The sequence below is a fragment of the Eulemur rufifrons genome, chromosome 8 (assembly GCF_041146395.1).
Source record: "Eulemur rufifrons isolate Redbay chromosome 8, OSU_ERuf_1, whole genome shotgun sequence".
Taxonomy (NCBI): Eukaryota; Metazoa; Chordata; class Mammalia; order Primates; family Lemuridae; genus Eulemur; species Eulemur rufifrons.
In genome coordinates this window covers 113,504,971-113,522,330 of record NC_090990.1, presented here as the reverse complement: position 1 = coordinate 113,522,330, position 17,360 = coordinate 113,504,971, and the positions used below count along the sequence as shown (strand labels likewise).

Here is a 17,360-nt window from a genome sequence, read left to right as displayed (position 1 = left end):
ACCCCAGTCTAGGGAAAGGGACTCAGAAGCACATGCTCAATCATGGTTTGTTGGATAAACAGCATGTATGTAGGGGTAGCACTGGTGCTTGGAAAGCAGTGTACCAACACCTAAAGTCCCAGGAGCTATTAGGTGTACGAAATGGTGTATAAAGTGGGCCTTGTCATTACCTGCCTCAAATCAGGTCCCAAACTTAGGTGACGCTCCAAGGTCTGCAAGTTAAGTTCCAAACTTCTCAGTTTTTAAAAATCAAGCCCCAATCTACATTGCCAGCTGTATTTCTCTTTATCACTAAATAACACTACCCCCATTTGGAAGAGCATAACACACTCATTTTATATTCCTTCTGGTGGCCACGAGGTGCTCCATAATGTGGGGCCAATGGATCTCTGCATCCTCATTTCTTGGTAATTGCTGCCATACTTGCCTCCGCTCTCTAAGGGACTTAACTTCCCTAAACCACTATGGGCTTTCATGCTTCCACGCCTCTACACAGACTGTTCCCTTTGCCCAGAATATCTTTCTGAGACTTGTCTGCCTGGTGAGCTCTCCATCCACCCCCACCGCCTGATGAACTCCTTATTCATCCTTCAGGATAAGCTCAGAATATCTGCCCGAGCTGCCTCACAGGACTTGAGCTTTGTCTCCTGGTGCCGCTATCTTGGCAGAAGCGCTGGACTCCGGGGATTAGGTAACGAATGATCTTGGAGGTGCAGTTTTTCTCATAATTCCATACACACTTTAAGCCACTTCGATACATGGTGGGGATGAGGAGGGCATAGAGAAGAAAGCTATTGCTCTCTGAATACCAAAAGCTGTTTTCTTCGATTTCTCAGAAGTTCTCACTGTCTCCCACGTGACAGCCACACTTTGAACAACTAAGGCCCTGAAAAATGTCATTACTGCATATAATTTTACACCAGCTTGTGCTACTTGCATATTTCATGCTTGATCATTTCCCCAGATGGGCTGTCAACTCTTTTAGGACAGGGGGTAGAAAGAGCCTGGGCTTTGCTGTCAAATAGCTCTGAGTTCCAATCCCATTTATGAGCTCTGTGACTTTGAACAGATTACTTATTCTTCCTCTGAGGAGTTACTTGAGGGCAGCACCTTCTTTAGCATCTGAGACACCGAAAGCTTTTAGGATAAAGTCCAGATACTGACCTGGCCTATAGCTCACCTCTCCTGCCTCACCACAGCTCAGTCTCCCATTTGTATTCTAAACTCTCTTAGAATGTGCTATGGTTTTCCTCATCTTCAGACCCCCATCTTCCCCTCCCCTGTTACAGGCTGACTTTTTTTTTTTTTGAAGACGGAGTCTCACTCTGTTGCCCATGCTAGAGGAGTGCCATAGTGTCAGCCTAGCTCATAGCAACCTCAAACTCCTGGGCTTAAGCGATCCTACTGCCTCAGCCTCCCGAGTAGCTGGGACTACAGGCATGTGCCACCATGCCTGGCTAATTTTTTTCCTATATATTTGTAGTTTTCCAGCTAATTTCTTTCTACTTTTAGTAGAGACATGGTCTTGCTGTTGCTCAGGCTGGTCTCGAACTCCTGACCTCAAGCGATCCTCCCGCCCCTGCCTCCCAGAGTGGTAGGATTACAGGCGTGAGCCACCGTGCCTGGCCACAGGCTAACTTCTATTCATTCTTCAGATCTTAGCTTAGCTCTCACTAACTTGGGAAGATGTGGCAGAGACTGTTAGTTGCCTCCAATGTCCTTTCCCCCTTCTTCTATAGTAATAGATCTCTAATCCAATCAGTGTTTAGCTAAGCATGTGATTGTCCAGAAAAATAACTGCACTTCCCAGATTTCCTTGCAGGTAGGTATGATTTGATAGCTAAGTTCTGGCTAATGAAATGCCAGGTAGGAGTGTATCAGCTGTAGAGAACATTTCTTAAAAGGACTGTTGGTATTGGCATGATGACCTTTACCCTTTCTTCTTCTTCTTCTTCTTTTTTTTTTTTTTTGAGACAGGCATTTGCTCTGCCACCCAGGCTGGAGTGCAGTGGCGTGATTCTAGCTCACTGCAGCCTTGAACTCTTGAGCTAAAGTGATCCTCCTGTCTCAGCCTCCCGAATAGCTGGGACTACAGGCACATGCCACCATGGATAGCTAATTTTTAAAAAATTTTTGGAGAGACGAGGCATCACTATGTTGCCCAGGCTGGTCTTGAACTCTTGGGTTCAAGGGATCCCTCTCTCGCCCTGTCTCGGTCTCCAAAAGTGCTGGGATTACAGGTGTGAGCCACCGTGCCAGTCTTCTACTTCCTATTTTGAGTGTTCCTCCTTCTTGCTGGCTAGAAGGCAGACATGATGGCTGAAGCTAAAGCAACCATCTGGGGACCAAGATAGAAGCCTGGATACCTGGGAACTTTGTGGACCAGAGTGTTCTATCAGTCCAACTTCCAGAATTCTCCACAAGGGCAAAATGAACTTCTATCTTGGGGTAGTAAACTTCTATTTTGGGATCTTTTTTTTTTTTTTTTTTTTGAGACAGAGTCTCACTCTGTTGCCCAGGCTAGAGTGCCGGGGCATCAGCCTAGCTCACAGCAACCTCCAACTCCTGGGCTCAAGCAATCCTTCTGCCTCAGTCTCCCAAGTAGCTGGGACTACAGGCATGCGCCACCATGCCCGGCTAATTTTATCTTATATATTTTTAGTCATTTGGCTAATTTCTTTCTATTTTTTAGTAGAGACGGGGGTCTCCACTCTTGCTCGGGCTGGTCTTGAACTCCCGACCTTGAGTGATCCTCCCGCCTCGGCCTCCCAGAGTGCTAGGATTACATGTGTGAGCCACCGCGCCCGGCCCTATTTCGGGATCTTATTTTCAATCAAGCCTCATCCTGACTGCTAAGCTTTTCCTGGCACACACCACATCTGTGTTAGCTGGCCCTCTTTGACTTCAGTATCATCCCGCACTTTACAGTGAATGAGGCCACCTGTTGGTGTGCACCTTTCTCCTTGAGTGCAGAGGTTCTGTTTATTTTGTTGCATTTTTGTATCTCTAGCATTTGGCCGATTTATAGTAGGTGTTCAGAAGATTTTTGTTGAAAGAATGAATAAAGAGATATTTGTGGATTGAATGCAAATAACATTGCCTACCTTTTGTTGCTTTGAGGGCCAAATAAGGAGAAAGAGTGGCTACAAAACCTTAGTTTTCTACTCTTCTTTCCACATCCCACTGACCCTCACACTCAAGGTGGGCTACCTTAATCTCATGCCTTCATTTCCATTGTTTTCCTTCCCTCTGGGCTCAGAAGCCTCTACCACAAAATGACTGGACAGGATCATTTGAATTGCAACATCCATTGTGAGTCAAAGTTTCACTCTTATCTCTTCCATTCACAAGACTCTCTCCCTCCTCCAGCTCCCTGGAAAGGGTTTCCTGGTAAATGGAACAGCATAAACAAAGGCACTGAGTGTTACAAGCCATGGAACATTAGGAGTTGGTGTAGTTTGGTCTGGTTAGAGGTAGGTGGGCTGCTCTGCCAAAAAGGCAGGGGTCCCATTGTGATTTATCCTGGGGAAAGCCAGGAGGCAGACACAATACAGCTGATTTCTGTATGTGTTACTCTCACACCTTACCTATTTATTAAATCATCTGTTGCCTTTGTGTTTTATCTTTACAGCACTAAAAATTAAGGTCAACAACCTTGTTATAATTTTTAACTAGTGAGGAAAAAATTTCATTGATTTGTGTTTTTAGCCATAGCAATACAATTTAATCCCAATAATGTTACTCCAATATTTTTGTCTGTAAAACATCATAAACAACAAATGCAATAACAGAATGCCTACAAAACTATAAATGTTCTTTTCTGAAAAACTAATTGTTTTGGTTTTCTTGGGGTGAGTGCGGGGTTCCTCAGCAGTGTCTAGTGTGAATGCCACAACAACCACTGTTGTGTGCAAGGAGACCCAGACGAGATTTTTGAGCAAGATATCAGCCATTCAATGTTTATTAGGCCCACCAAGTGCCTGGTGCTGGGCTGGAGAGCAGCCTAGAATGACAAAATTCCTGTCCTTCAGAAGCGCATAGTTTATTTAGTGTGAGGCAGACACATAAACAAGTAAATAAAACATGATACGAGCTAGACTAGAATTATTTATAGTGTGAAGTAGGACCCTGGGGTACAGAATAAAAAGGATGTCAAAAAGAGCAGGATCTGAAGCTAGACCCAAACAACCTAAGACATCCACTTAAAGATCACTGCAGCACCAACGGGGTGCATGGCTGGGACAGAGAAGAAACTCTGCGCAGGGAGACAATTCAGGAGGTTTTCACAATAGTTAGGATAGGGCAGGTGCTATGGAGACTGAAGAAGAGGAATGGATGAAACATTTGGAAGCAAAATTATCTGTGTTCAGTAAATTCTTAGAAAGCGGGGAAGGATAGAAGGTGGAGCCAACAATAATTCCCAGGTTTGTGGTCTGGGGATTAGGTGGGTGAACAAGGTAGGGCTACTAAGAGGAAGCCTGGGACCTTTAGTTCATCCACTCTCCCATCAGTCTCCCTTCCTTCGTATGGACACTTGGCATTTTCTCAGTGTTTTGTAAATTTCTAAGCAAAATGCATCTTCAGGACCATCTTCTCATGGGATTATGATGCCAAAGCCCCTCCTACATCGTATGGAATCTGGACCATTCCTGTGTGTATGTGTGTGTGTAAATGGGGTAGGAGACAATTAATGACCAGGATTCTAATCTGAGGACAAAGTTGGGATTGGATGCAGAATATCTTTAGGTTTGGAATTAGGAACAAGGTTGGGTTCCAGAAAAGAATATTTAAATTTGGCATTATGACTAAGCCTTTGTTATAGGAGCTCATTCATTTAATAATTATTGAGCATTTCCTATGTGTTGGATTCTGTTTTTTCTGCTAGTGATACAGCAGAGAACAAGACAGAATTAGGTCCCCGTCCTCACGGAGTGGGGGAGACAGACGACAGACACATATAATTTCAGGTAGTTATAAGTATCATAAAGGAAAATAAGGCAGAACAAAGGAATAGAAAGCGATGGGAAAGGCCAGGGAGGGGACAGGATGGGGGAGCTGTTTTAGGGTGTTTAAGAAAGACCTCTTTGAAAAGGTGATATTTGAGAGCAGAAATCTCCTGTAAGGAAAAGTGTAAAGACCGCTAATTGACTACTCATGAAACGATGGCGGGAGGAGCGACATACAGAAGTCATGTTAAATTTGAGATGTCTATTAGGCATCTCAGTGGAGATGGTGAGGAGGTAGATGGAGAGTGTAGAAAGAGATCTCAGGCAGAGACATGAACTTGGGAGTTGTCAGTCCAGGTCCAAGTTCCAATTCAATTTACTTTTCTCAGAGATCACCGTATGCCAGCGGGTACTGTGCTAGGGACTGGGGACACGGAGATGAATAGAGCCGTACTGCAGACAGACAAATACCAGCTAACGGGGCACATCCGTAGGTCTTGCTATCCCCCGGGCGCTCTCTGCGAGCACAGAGAGGTAGGGAGTCCGGGTGCGGACGGAGAACTGTTAGGGAAGAGGTGACCGCGCGGCGGGACTGGCCCGCGAACTGGGCGCCCAAGCGCGGAGGCGGGGAGTGACGCACTGGACACATCACAGAGAGCGTTGAGAGGGCGACGGCCGCGACGCAGCCGGCAGGGCTGGACGACCCTCCCTGAAGAAGGCCAGAAGGCGGGGCGGCGCCTCCACCGTGGGCCCGCGGCGCCCTCTGCAGGCCGCAGGCAGCGGCACACCGGTAGCCTCACCTTTCCTCTTCTCCCTCTTCCTACCTTCCTCAGGCCACATTTTTTTTTTTTTTTTTTTTTTTTTTTTTTTGCTGTCGTTAGTGTTCCGGAGTCTCTCTCCGGAGGGACTTCCGTCCCTCCCCTCCCCTTCCAGGCCAGGCGTGTCCGTGTCTTCGCGGGAGGACTATCAATAAAGTTTTCCCTCTTCTCGCTCCCAGGCTCCCCGCCTCTTCTCAAGTACCGCGAGACCTAGCGGCGCTACTACCATGGCGGCGGCGTTTGAACCCCCGGCGGCCTTAGCGGCGGTGGAGCCCGCTATGCCAGCGGAAGGTGTGGCCGTACAGGTCTCGGCCCCAGAGCCAACCCCTGGGACCGTGCGGAGCCTGCGGACAGCTCACGATGTTAGCGGCCCGCGGACCCGCACAGGGGACGTACTACTGGCGGAGCCGGCGGACTTCGAGTCGCTGCTTCTTTCGCGGCCGGTGCTGGAGGGGCTGCGGGCGGCCGGCTTCGAGAGGCCCTCGCCCGTGCAGCTCAAGGCCATCCCGCTCGGGCGCTGCGGGCTCGGTGAGGGCGGGGACCCCGGAGAGGTCGGGAGGGCCCGAGGGAAGGGTGGGGACGCCGAGGGGCGGCGGCGGCGTGGTCCGCGGGGTAGCTGGGAAAGAGCCTGGGGTCGGCCATCAGTGCTGGGCTTGGCGCCCTGGGGCAAGGGCCTGCATTCCTTCGAGCCTCTCTTAATTCATTTGTAAAACTAAGGCGCACTATTGAACTTGAAGATAGTTAAGGCCCTTTCCAGCACTGACAGGTGGTTCTAAGTTTGAGAAGATAAACGGTAGCGGTTCGGGGAGCAGGCGTGTGACTGGATATGGCCTCGTGCGTTTTTGAGAATCAGCTAAAACTGAAGGTGCCTCTGGAGACCCTTTTAGATTTCTGATTCCATGTTGGTACTGAAGCCAATAGTGGCTGGTGATTTTGTTTTTTCTTCTGCAGATTTAATCGTTCAGGCTAAATCTGGCACTGGGAAAACCTGTGTATTCTCCACCATTGCTTTGGACTCTCTTGTTCTTGAAAACTTAAGTACCCAGGTGAGTTAGCCCAGAGGACCCAAAGGAAGATGTGTTATGTGGATTTTACCACAGGTCAAATGAGATATCAGAAACTCCTCAAAGGTGGAGGTGAATTTGATGAGTGGTTGAGTTAAACCATGAAAAGTATAAAAAAGCAAAGATAGATATTGAGGTCATTGAGTGGTGGTGGTGTGGATAGTGTTTGGAATTTTCTATTATTACTTTGAATAGAATAAGACTACTGTATGTGTCAGTTTTGTCATTATTTGAGAATACAGACGGATTCTTTATTCTTTTACTTACTGACTAGATTGTGGTGAGACTTAGCATTTGTCTGCATTCATGGTATTGTGGTTCCCTGGCTATTGTTGGTAACTGCAGGTGGTTCTTAACAATTAACTGCCATGTGAGTTGTGTTTAACTTACACTAGTTTTGAACCCGGGGCCTCATGAAGCAAAACCTGGGCAAAACTCTGCAGTTGGTTTGTGAAAATACTACTTGTTGATGTTCCTATTGTTACAATTTAATTCTAAAAACGTGGATTAAATGAATAGAAGTCAATAAATGTCTTTTTTCAAAAAATTTATGTTTACCTTTAAATGACACTTGAGCCTAACAAGTCAAGAGAACCACTTGACCCTTATGAACTATTTTTCAAGTTTTCACATTACTTTTATTGAAAAAAAACACAGAAAATAATAAAAAATAACATTTTTCATTAAATTAGAAGGGATCATTTTGTATTCAAAGTTTTTATTATTCTAATTGTGTAATAAAACACCGTGGCCCCAAGGAAAAAAATTTTTTTCTAGTATGTCAGTCAGTGTGTTAAAGCTCTGTGATGTATCATGTTGATCTATCTTTTAGGTTGTCTTGGAATATTTCTAAGATTGCCTTATCCAAATTAGCAGGGGATTTGCGTTTGGGGATCATTTCTTCAACAAAGATTTCTTGAGTCCATATTGCATATAAATAGTATGCCAGACATTGGGGTTTCAAAGATGAATTAGATATGATTCTAATTCATAATTTAGTAGTTATGACAGACTTTATTTGAAGTTCTCAGTCACATGTATGACTGATGATGAATCTTCAACAGTGGTTTTTAACCTGGGATACCAATATTCATCATCTGGGAAGCTTTTTGAGTTCTAATATCTACCAAATTCTGGGTGATGCTGCACATAGGAAATCCTCCTAATTCTGAAGGTCCTGGGCTAGTCTAATTGTAGATTAAGGTGTATTTGAGATCTTGGTTTCTGACAATTTGGCAGCAGATCAAATGCCAAAACCCTGGAAAAATTTCATAAATAAAATTCATATTTTTTATTTAAGATCTTTGTGTCATCAAAGTTATGTACATTATCTTTTGTGTGTGTATCAAAGTAATACTCATTTTTGAAAATTAGGAAAATTCAGAAAAATAGAAGAGAGGAGGTATCAGAAGACAATCTATAATCTCACCTACCTAGAGAGAAAGCGCTATTAACAGTTTTAGCATATTTTCTCTTAGTCTTTTTTTTTTTTTTTTAAGCAGTTTTTTCTTTTTGTAGTTGAGAGCATACATCTTTACCTTCTCCTCTAGCAGTTATATTACAAGGTTGTCACCTGGCTCTCAAGGCCTTTTGTGATCTAGACCCTGTAGCTAGATCTCTGATCTCCTTTACTTTCCCCCTAATTCTGTCCAGCCACATGGTCTTTTTGCTGTTCCTCAAATACACTAAGAACGCTACCATCTTAAAAAGGCCTTTGCATTTGCTGTTTCCTTTTCCTTAAAATGCTTCCCCAGGTGTCTCATAGCTATCTCTACTCTATGCTATACATGTAGGTCTGTGCTCAAATGTTACCTCCTTAGGGGGGCTTTCTTGATCCCCTCATTTAGAATGACTCCTTTCTTCTTTCCTTGTTTGTTTTTTTTATCATACTTTTCATTGCCTGCCATTTATTTTTGTTTTTTGTGTATATTCTTATCATCTAAGAATGAAGGTGCCATGAGGGCGAAGACTGTACTCTTAACAGTTGATTCCCTGGGAACTAGTGTGTTGCCTAGCACATAGTAGGTTCTTAGTATTTGTTGAATGAATGAATGAATGAATGGAATATAGTCAGCCCTCTGTTTCTGCAGGTTCGGCATCCAAGGATTCAACTAACTGGATGGAAAATATTAGGGGGGGAACCCAATGAAACAATAAATAAAAAATATAGTATAGCTGTTTATAGTACTTACATTATATTAGGTATTATAACTAATCTAAAAATATATGGGAGGATGTGCATAGGTTATATGCAAATATGCCATTTTATATAAGGGACTTGAGCATCTGTTGATTTTGTTATCTGTGGGTGTCTTGGAACCAGTCCCCTGCTGATACTGAGGAAGAACTGTATTTTCCCTTTTCAATAAAAGCTCATTATTTTAAACAATCCTTTAAATGAAATACAGTGTATCATGTAATGAATGTGCCAATCATGTATATTTATTCCTTTGACCCATTAAAAGTATATTTTACATTTTTTTAGATTTTGATCTTGGCCCCTACAAGAGAGATTGCCGTACAGATACATTCTGTTATCACAGCTATTGGAATCAAAATGGAAGGCTTAGAGTGTCATGTCTTTATTGGAGGGACCCCGTTATCGCAAGACAAAACCAGACTTAAAAAGTGTCATATTGCTGTTGGATCTCCTGGTAAGATAACAAAGTCTGTTGGTAACTGGAGCTTTTAAAGAACTTAATACTTTTAATATAATAATGAGGATAAATAGGAGTTTTTGATAACTGATAATTATTTTGATTAGAAATGAAGAGCATTAAACCAATGAAATACAGGCACATGGCTGGATTACCAATGAAATTTATGAAATCTCCAATCATAAGGATGTTCGAGAGTATACATGAGATAGACTTCTGAGATGAGGAGAAATGAGATGACTTTCAGGAAGTCTTTCTCGGTCATGGGTTGGGATTATTCTTTAGCTTCTCTATTAGTCTTTGGGTCATGATTTACTCAGAATTAGAATCTAGCATTTAGTGCCTTAGTACTCAAGTCTTTTGATAGGAATGGTGTTTATTTTTCATACTTACTGGTGATGGAACATGGGGGAAAAATAATGGGTTTAAACAAGATCAGAACTCAAGATTTCTAATTTGTGGTTTAGTGTGTCAGTGCATAACAAGGTTGAGTCAAGAAATGGAGCCGTACACCCTGTGAATAAGTAGAGTAACAACACTGGCTGAGGTTTGCACAAATTTGATATATCACAAATATTTCAATGTGTTTTTTTTCTGGAATTTAGGCAGAATTAAACAACTTATAGAACTTGACTACTTGAACCCAGGCAGTATACGTCTCTTTATTCTTGATGAAGCAGATAAGCTCTTAGAAGAAGGCAGCTTCCAGGAGCAAATTAAGTAAGAAAAATAACTAACTAACTCGACTATTAAAATGATGCCCCAAAGTATCTATCTTTAGTTTTTCCAGGTGGTGATTACTGTCCAAATAATTTCCATATATTTTTATCCTATTTTGCAGTTGGATTTATTCTTCTTTGCCTGCCAGTAAACAGATGTTGGCAGTATCAGCTACTTACCCTGAATTTTTGGCTAATGCTTTGACAAAGTACATGAGAGATCCCACTTTTGTAAGGCTGAATTCCAGTGATCCAAGTCTGATAGGTGTGTACAGATTTTGGATACTTACATTGGGTTTTTTTTTGTGTGTGTGTGTGATATTCTGGAACTTTCCTTTGCCTACTTGTCCATTGCTGTTTTGTAGTTGTCATTAGGTGATAGCAGATATGTTTAATAACTCTTGACTTCTTTGTAGGTTTGAAGCAGTATTACAAAATTGTCAATTCATACCCTTTGGCCCATAAGATTTTTGAGGAAAAGGCTCAGCATTTACAGGAACTCTTCAGCAGAATTCCTTTTAATCAAGCTTTAGTCTTTTCTAATTTGCACAGCAGGTAATGTAACTTAAAAGGTCATCTGGGGAATTCGTGAAATAAAAGAATAGGCATGGGGCAATATTTGTAAAATTATAGCCTTTTATGTTATTTTTCATAGAGCACAACATTTGGCTGATATCCTATCTTCTAAAGGCTTTCCTGCTGAGTGCATTTCAGGTAAGTTCATCTCTTCCTTTAATCTTTGTTTAGTGTGCTGACTTGAAGCCTCTAAAGTCAGGAGAAAGAAATACTACTTCATGAGTTGTCTTGTGAGTGTGAGGTTACTCTGAATCTTCAGAGTAAAGGAAATTTCAGGCTTACTTTTCATTGGAATTTGATCAATATCCTTATATTTTTAAGGAGTAACTTGGTATATAGTAAAAAATTAGAAAACTAGTGTGCAAAGACAATTTTATTAGAATCTCTTTGAGTTGTATCCACAAGGAACTTAATTCTATAAAACAGAGTTTGTCTTTGTTGTCTTAAGAGAAAAATATTTTGTTTCTTTACGTAATCATTCTTAAAATGTTAAGAATTACTAACTGAAATGACTGAATCATGGTCTTGTGGAAGGCAAAAGTGATTTGGTTCTTGCCACAGTTAAATTATTACAACTGGCCTAATAGGAATGAAAGACTTATAGGAATTTTTTTGATCAGTGAGATCCTTTTTGGAGTTTGGAGTTTTGTTTGTGTCTCAGTTTTTAACCTGTTAGCTTGAGCTTGTTTAGTCATGGTTTATCATGAGATACTGGGGAGATTCTTTTCTAATGAACCAATATTTTAACTATAGATCACACTTCAACAACAAATTGATAAACAGTCGATTAAGGCAATTTTATTTTCCTAAGAATGGCTTGTATTTCATATGTAACTTTGCAGATAGAATGTTATATCTATAGGCATAGCCTGGTCACTATTTAAAATTGATTTTTGAATTTCAAGTTTATTACTTAAACCATATTTTAAAAGATCCCCACTTTAGATCTTAACCCAGATTTGCATAGAAGGACAGAAGTAACTCTGGATGGTGTATTTAAAGTGTTAAGACTGGGAGTTATGATTTTTGCTTTTTGTGGATTTGATAAATATGTATTAGCTTAGTTGTTTTTATGACTTTCTTTTTGGGTCTTTTCAGGCAACATGAATCAGAATCAGCGTCTTGATGCTATGGCTAAACTGAAGCAGTTTCATTGCAGAGTCCTCATTTCCACAGATTTGGTAAATTTCCTGTTCAGTTTGGGTGACTAATCCATCTTGACGTATGTTCTATTATCATATGTACAGATTTCATCTATTATGTGGGTGTATCTAACAAGAATACCAGAAGATAATTATCTTTTCAATGTTGGGGAAAATGCTTTCTTAAAATGTCTTTAATATTTTGATCTTTGTTCTTAAAATTAGTCAGTCATTAGGAATGAATTTCCTTTTCCTCCGCTCATAAATATCCTCCTGTTCTTAATTTGACTTTTGGTTATACTAGAAGAATATAGTGTATATTGGTAGCCATGCTATAGTTAATGCAAACAAATAATTGCTGTCTTGTTCAATTCAAGACTTCCCGTGGGATTGATGCTGAGAAGGTGAATCTGGTTGTAAATCTGGATGTACCATTGGACTGGGAGACATATATGCATCGGATTGGCAGAGCTGGCCGTTTTGGTAAAAAAAAAAAAAAAAAAAAAGAAAGAAAGAAAAGAAAATGAAAAAAGTTTGAGTGCTTTTTTCACCTAATGTGACAGGTGGACTTGGAATGTCACTTATGTGAAAATGATTTACTACTTAATATACCCTCTGCTTTAGGTACTTTGGGACTGACAGTGACCTACTGTTGCCGGGGAGAAGAAGAAAATGTAATGATGAAAATTGCTCAGAAATGTAATATCAACCTTCTTCCCTTACCAGGTATATTTGTCTGTTTCATTTTGCTGTCAAAATAATTGTAGGGATGATCGGCATAATAAAAATAATAGCTAACACAGTGCTTTTGATAGGTTGGGTACTGTTCCCGGTACTGTATGATAGTAACTCATTTAATTTTCACCATGATCCTATGAGATATGTATGATTATTATCTGCTTTTTGTAGATGAGGACATTTAGACATAAAAGAGGTTAAATAAAGTAAAGGTGTTACAGCTAATAAGTAGTAGAGAGAGGTCTGCAAGCTAACTATTGGTGCATGAAAAATGAAAAATATTCTATATTTTTTTAGTTAGTGGCCTTGCAATTTTATTTTGTTCTTTGATATAAGAGGGGATATTTTACCTGTTTTAAGTTGCTGTGAAGGTAATTCTTGCCATATTCTTTGTCACCATGGGTAAGGAATAGTTTCTTTAATTTGAAAACTATCTTGAAAAATCTGAAGTGTTTTTCTCTTGATTTTAGTCATTCATTTTTTGTGCTGCTTTTTAAGTGTTATCTTGGAAACAATGTTTGAAACTATTAATGATACCTTAAATAAAACCCTAAAAAACTCCTGGGTGGAAATATGGTTTATTTGATGTGCATGTTACATCGAGAGTATACATTATAAATATGCATATATAGCTACATATGCATAAATGTATATGTGACCTCGTAGAATATGGAATGTGTAGTTATTGAATAAATATAACTGAGTATTTTGCCGATTTTTTAATTTAATTTCTTTAGTTATTTTACAAAGCTAGATTAAGCACAGATCTGGGACTACTATGTATTCTAGTAGTTCTGTCTTGGTAATAACTCATTTTATGAACTTTTACAAATCTCTTTAATTGCCCTAAGCTTAATGTCCTGATTTATAAAATATTTTAGAGTAGGTGGCCTTCAGGTTCTTTAGATTTTGTATCAGTTCTAAATCTGTCAATTCTTTCTTATGTATAAGTCTATTGGTAGTTTGATATGGAAAAAAATAAATTGAAAATTGATAGATGATTTCTTACAGGATTCAGTATCATAGCATCTAGTGATAAAAATAAAATTTGTCTTTAGATACTGGAAAATGATATATTTGGATCTTTATGTAATGTTAACAGAGCCCAGAAATCATGAGAAAAATGATATTCATGCTGTTTGATCTATATTGGACTGGGAACTTGTATGACAAGGACTGTTTAGGTGAGGTGCCTGGGCAGAGATAGGAGGGAAATTGGCCTCTGTGATAGGCCTAGGCAAGCAAGGGATATCATCTGAGTAGGAATCAGTTTTAGTTATAGAGTTCAGCAAAGGATCAAGAAGCTCCACTGAAGAATCCAGACTTGAGAGATTTAGTGGGTTCGGATACATGGAACATAAACAGCAACAACAGACCGGCAAGATCTTTGGAAAGCAGGGACTCAGAATATCTTGTCTGCCTAAGATGAAAATTGGTCACACTTTGGAAAGATCTGAGTGTACAGGTAGAGGCAAATTGTCACATCTGGATGGAATAGGAAATTTTGAAGCCAGAAAATTTTTAAAAAGTTAGTGTCATTGGTACCACAGGTCTTTTCACAGTCATCTAGCCTTTTCTCCCCATAGAGGTTTTCTTTCTGCTGTTAAGGGCAGTGATTTCCCCGTGTTGGAGGATAGGCTGACAGCTTTAGTTGGGTGTACAGAGTTGCACGTGTACTTCCTAGTTGATAAGCTTTGGGGGGCACAGTCCATTTTCTTATATCTTGTTTTGCTGTCAGCAGTAGCAAGATAAAGGGGAGGGGCTGGGGGGAGGGACAGGAGAAAAGATGGGAGAATTGGTGCCGATTTGTATGCACTCCTAGAGTAAGCTCTTTTCCGATGGGAATAAGGGGTGGTAGTGCTCGTGAGTATGAGATGGATCTTACATATTTCTCAGGCAAATTTCTTTAATGAAGGATTGGTTAGTCCTTTTAAAATATTAATATGTTTCTTAAGTTTCTTAGTATATATTATTTGCATATTTTGTTTCTTAAACTTGTTTGGCTATGGAAAACTTTATGAAGGCCGGGCGCGGTGGCTCACACCTGTAATCCTAGCACTCTGGGAGGCCGAGGTGGGGGGATCGCTCGAGGTCAGGAGTTCGAGACCAGCCTGAGCAAGAGTGAGACCCCCGTCTCTACTAAAAATAGAAAGAAATTAGCTGGCCAACTAAAAATATATATAGAAAAATTAGCTGGGCATGGTGGTGCATGCCTGTAGTTCCAGCTACTTGGGAGGCTGAGGCAGGAGGATCGCTTAAGCCCAGGAGTTTGAGGTTGCTGTGAGCTAGGCTGACACCACGGCATTCACTCTAGCCTGGGCAACAAAGCGAGACTCTGTCTCAAAAAAAAAAAAAACTTCATGAAATATTCAGAAAATACTGGTCTAGATTAGCTTGAGAATTTTAATACTTTCTTTTTTGTGTGTGTAGATCCCATTCCTCCTGGTCTGATGGAAGAATGTTTGGATTGGGATGTGGAGGTTAAAGCTGCTGTGCATACCTATGGCTTAGCAAGTGTACCTACGCAACCCCTGAAAAAGCAAATTCAAAAAATGGAGAGAACCTTTCAAACTCAGAAAGCTCATGGTAACCACTTGGCTTCTTCTAGAAATACTTCTGTATCTGCACAGTCAGTCAAACCAAAAAATAATACCAAACAAAAGCTTCCTGTGAAAAGCCACTCAGAGTGTGGAATCGTAGAAAAAGCAATGTCTTCAAAAGAACTGGGCTGTGCCATACGATCAGAAGAGCAACTGAAGAAATCTCTTCAGACCCCTGTTGAGAACTCTGCCAGCAGTCAGCACCAGGTCACAGATGCTTTACCTGTGTCACTCCCCAAAATTCCTTGTCTGTCTTCCTTTAAAACCCATCAGCCATGCACTTTCACCTTTGCAGAATTGGTAGAGGATTATGAACACTACATTAAAGAGGGGTTAGAGAAACCTGTGGAAATCATCCGGCACTATACAGGTGCTGGGGATCAGAGTGTGAATCCTCAAAATGGTTTTGTGAGAAATAGAGTTACTGAGGAGAGAGTCCAGATATTGGCAAGTAGTAGCCAATCTGGAGACTCTGAGAGTGACAGTGATTCTTATAGCTCGAGGACTTCTTCCCAGAGCAAAGGAAATAAGTCATACTTGGAGGGTTCTTCAGATACTCAGCTGAAAGATTCAGAATCTGCTCCTGTGGATGGTCGTATCTCTTTGGAACAAACTCTGAATGGAAATGACACCCACAATCTAGAGGAATATCAGGAATCACCTGAAATCCAGATAAAGGCAAGGCATAAAGAGGGGGTCAGCCAGAGAGCTAAGCAGAGCCGAAGAAACCTACCCAGGCGATCTTCCTATCGATTGCAGACAGAACCCCAGGAAGATGGTTGGTGTGACTGTCATGGGGAAACACATCCGAGTTTTTGTGATACCTATCAGGATTATGAGGAGTACTGGAGAGCTTACTACAGGGCATGGCAAGAGTACTATGCTGCTGCATCTCAGTCGTATTATTGGAATGCTCAGAGACATCCGAGTTGGATGGCAGCCTATCACATGAATACCATTTATCTACAAGAAATGATGCGTGGTAACCAGTGATTATAGGATACACCTGAGACGCTCAGGAACTATCAACAAGTGATAACTTTGGATATCCATCCTCCTTGACCTGTAGTACAGTGGCATATAATGGCATTTTTGAGGAACTTGAAAAGACTTGAAGCTTTCCACCAGGATACAACTATTTTTCAGATTGTTTTGATTTAGGCCAGGTATATTATCTTCGTTTTTAAGAGTTTTTAAAGAAATTTCATCAGATTCTTGAAAGAGAATTTTTGGGACACAGAGCTGAAGGTCCCAGGTGCCATTTTCTATAAGCTGTTCCTAAAAGAAACATTTAAAAAGATGACATACCACTGCTTACTTAAAAAAAAAATAAAAACAGTTGAGATTTGAAAAGTAATGTTAGTTTGCTGTGGAGTTCTTTACAAAAGGCAGGGGCTGCATTTCCTTCCATAGAGGTGCATTCTTAGAGAAATTTGTAGCATGATAGATCAGAAAATCCTCTTTTGGGTTTAGGCAGGAAGGAATATTTAGTTTCCATTTATTATTTATTCATATATATTCATGGGGTACAGTGCAATGTTGCCACCTTGATATATTGCATTGTGGTGAAGTCAGGGCCTTCAGTGCATATGTCACTAAAGCAATGCACATTGTGCCCACCAAGCAACTTCCTGTCATCCATCTCCCTGACCCCTCTGAGTCTCCACTATCCACATTCTGCTTCCGTATGTACACATTATTTAGCTCCCACTTGTAAGTGAGAACATCTGGTATTTGTCTTTGAGTTGTTTTACTTAAGATAATGGCCTCCAGTTCCATCCATGTTGCTGCAGATACATGAATGATTTCATTCTTTTTATGGCTGAATAGTATTCCATCATGTGTATGTACCACATTTTATTTATCCAGTCGTCTGTTGATGGACACTTGGGTTGATTCTGTATCTTTGCTGTTGTGAATAATGCTGCAATAAACATACCAGTGCAGGTATCTTTTTTTATATATTCGATTTCTTTTTCCTTTGGGTAGATTCCCAGTAATGGGATTGCTGGATTGGATGGTGGTTCTATTTTTAGTTCTTTGAGAAATCCAGGAAGGAATATTTAAACATTGCTTTTAGATTGGCCTATATTAGGTACT

The 17,360-nt window shown here is 40.7% G+C and overlaps 1 protein-coding gene across 1 annotated transcript; it reads left to right on the top strand.

Annotated features, from left to right (window-relative positions):
• Positions 1 to 5,991: 5,991 nt before the first annotated feature.
• Positions 5,992 to 16,531, top strand: DDX20 (DEAD-box helicase 20). Its single transcript, XM_069478970.1, has 11 exons — positions 5,992 to 6,292; positions 6,716 to 6,810; positions 9,314 to 9,482; positions 10,091 to 10,205; positions 10,327 to 10,469; positions 10,621 to 10,759; positions 10,860 to 10,918; positions 11,879 to 11,961; positions 12,300 to 12,405; positions 12,547 to 12,648; positions 15,091 to 16,531. Exons 1-11 carry the CDS (start codon positions 5,992 to 5,994, stop codon positions 16,251 to 16,253), a joined length of 2,475 nt encoding a protein of 824 aa, XP_069335071.1. The 3' UTR covers positions 16,254 to 16,531.
• The last annotated feature ends 829 nt before the right edge of the window (positions 16,532 to 17,360 follow it).

Bases quoted from the DNA above. Each gene is read 5' to 3' on its own strand.
- DDX20 (XM_069478970.1), top strand. From the start codon at position 5,992: ATGGCGGCGGCGTTTGAACCCCCGGCGGCCTTAGCGGCGGTGGAGCCC. The intron at 11,962-12,299 runs GTAAATTTCCTG...GTTCAATTCAAG, and splicing joins TCCTCATTTCCACAGATTTG to ACTTCCCGTGGGATTGATGC. The intron at 12,649-15,090 runs GTATATTTGTCT...TTGTGTGTGTAG, and splicing joins CAACCTTCTTCCCTTACCAG to ATCCCATTCCTCCTGGTCTG.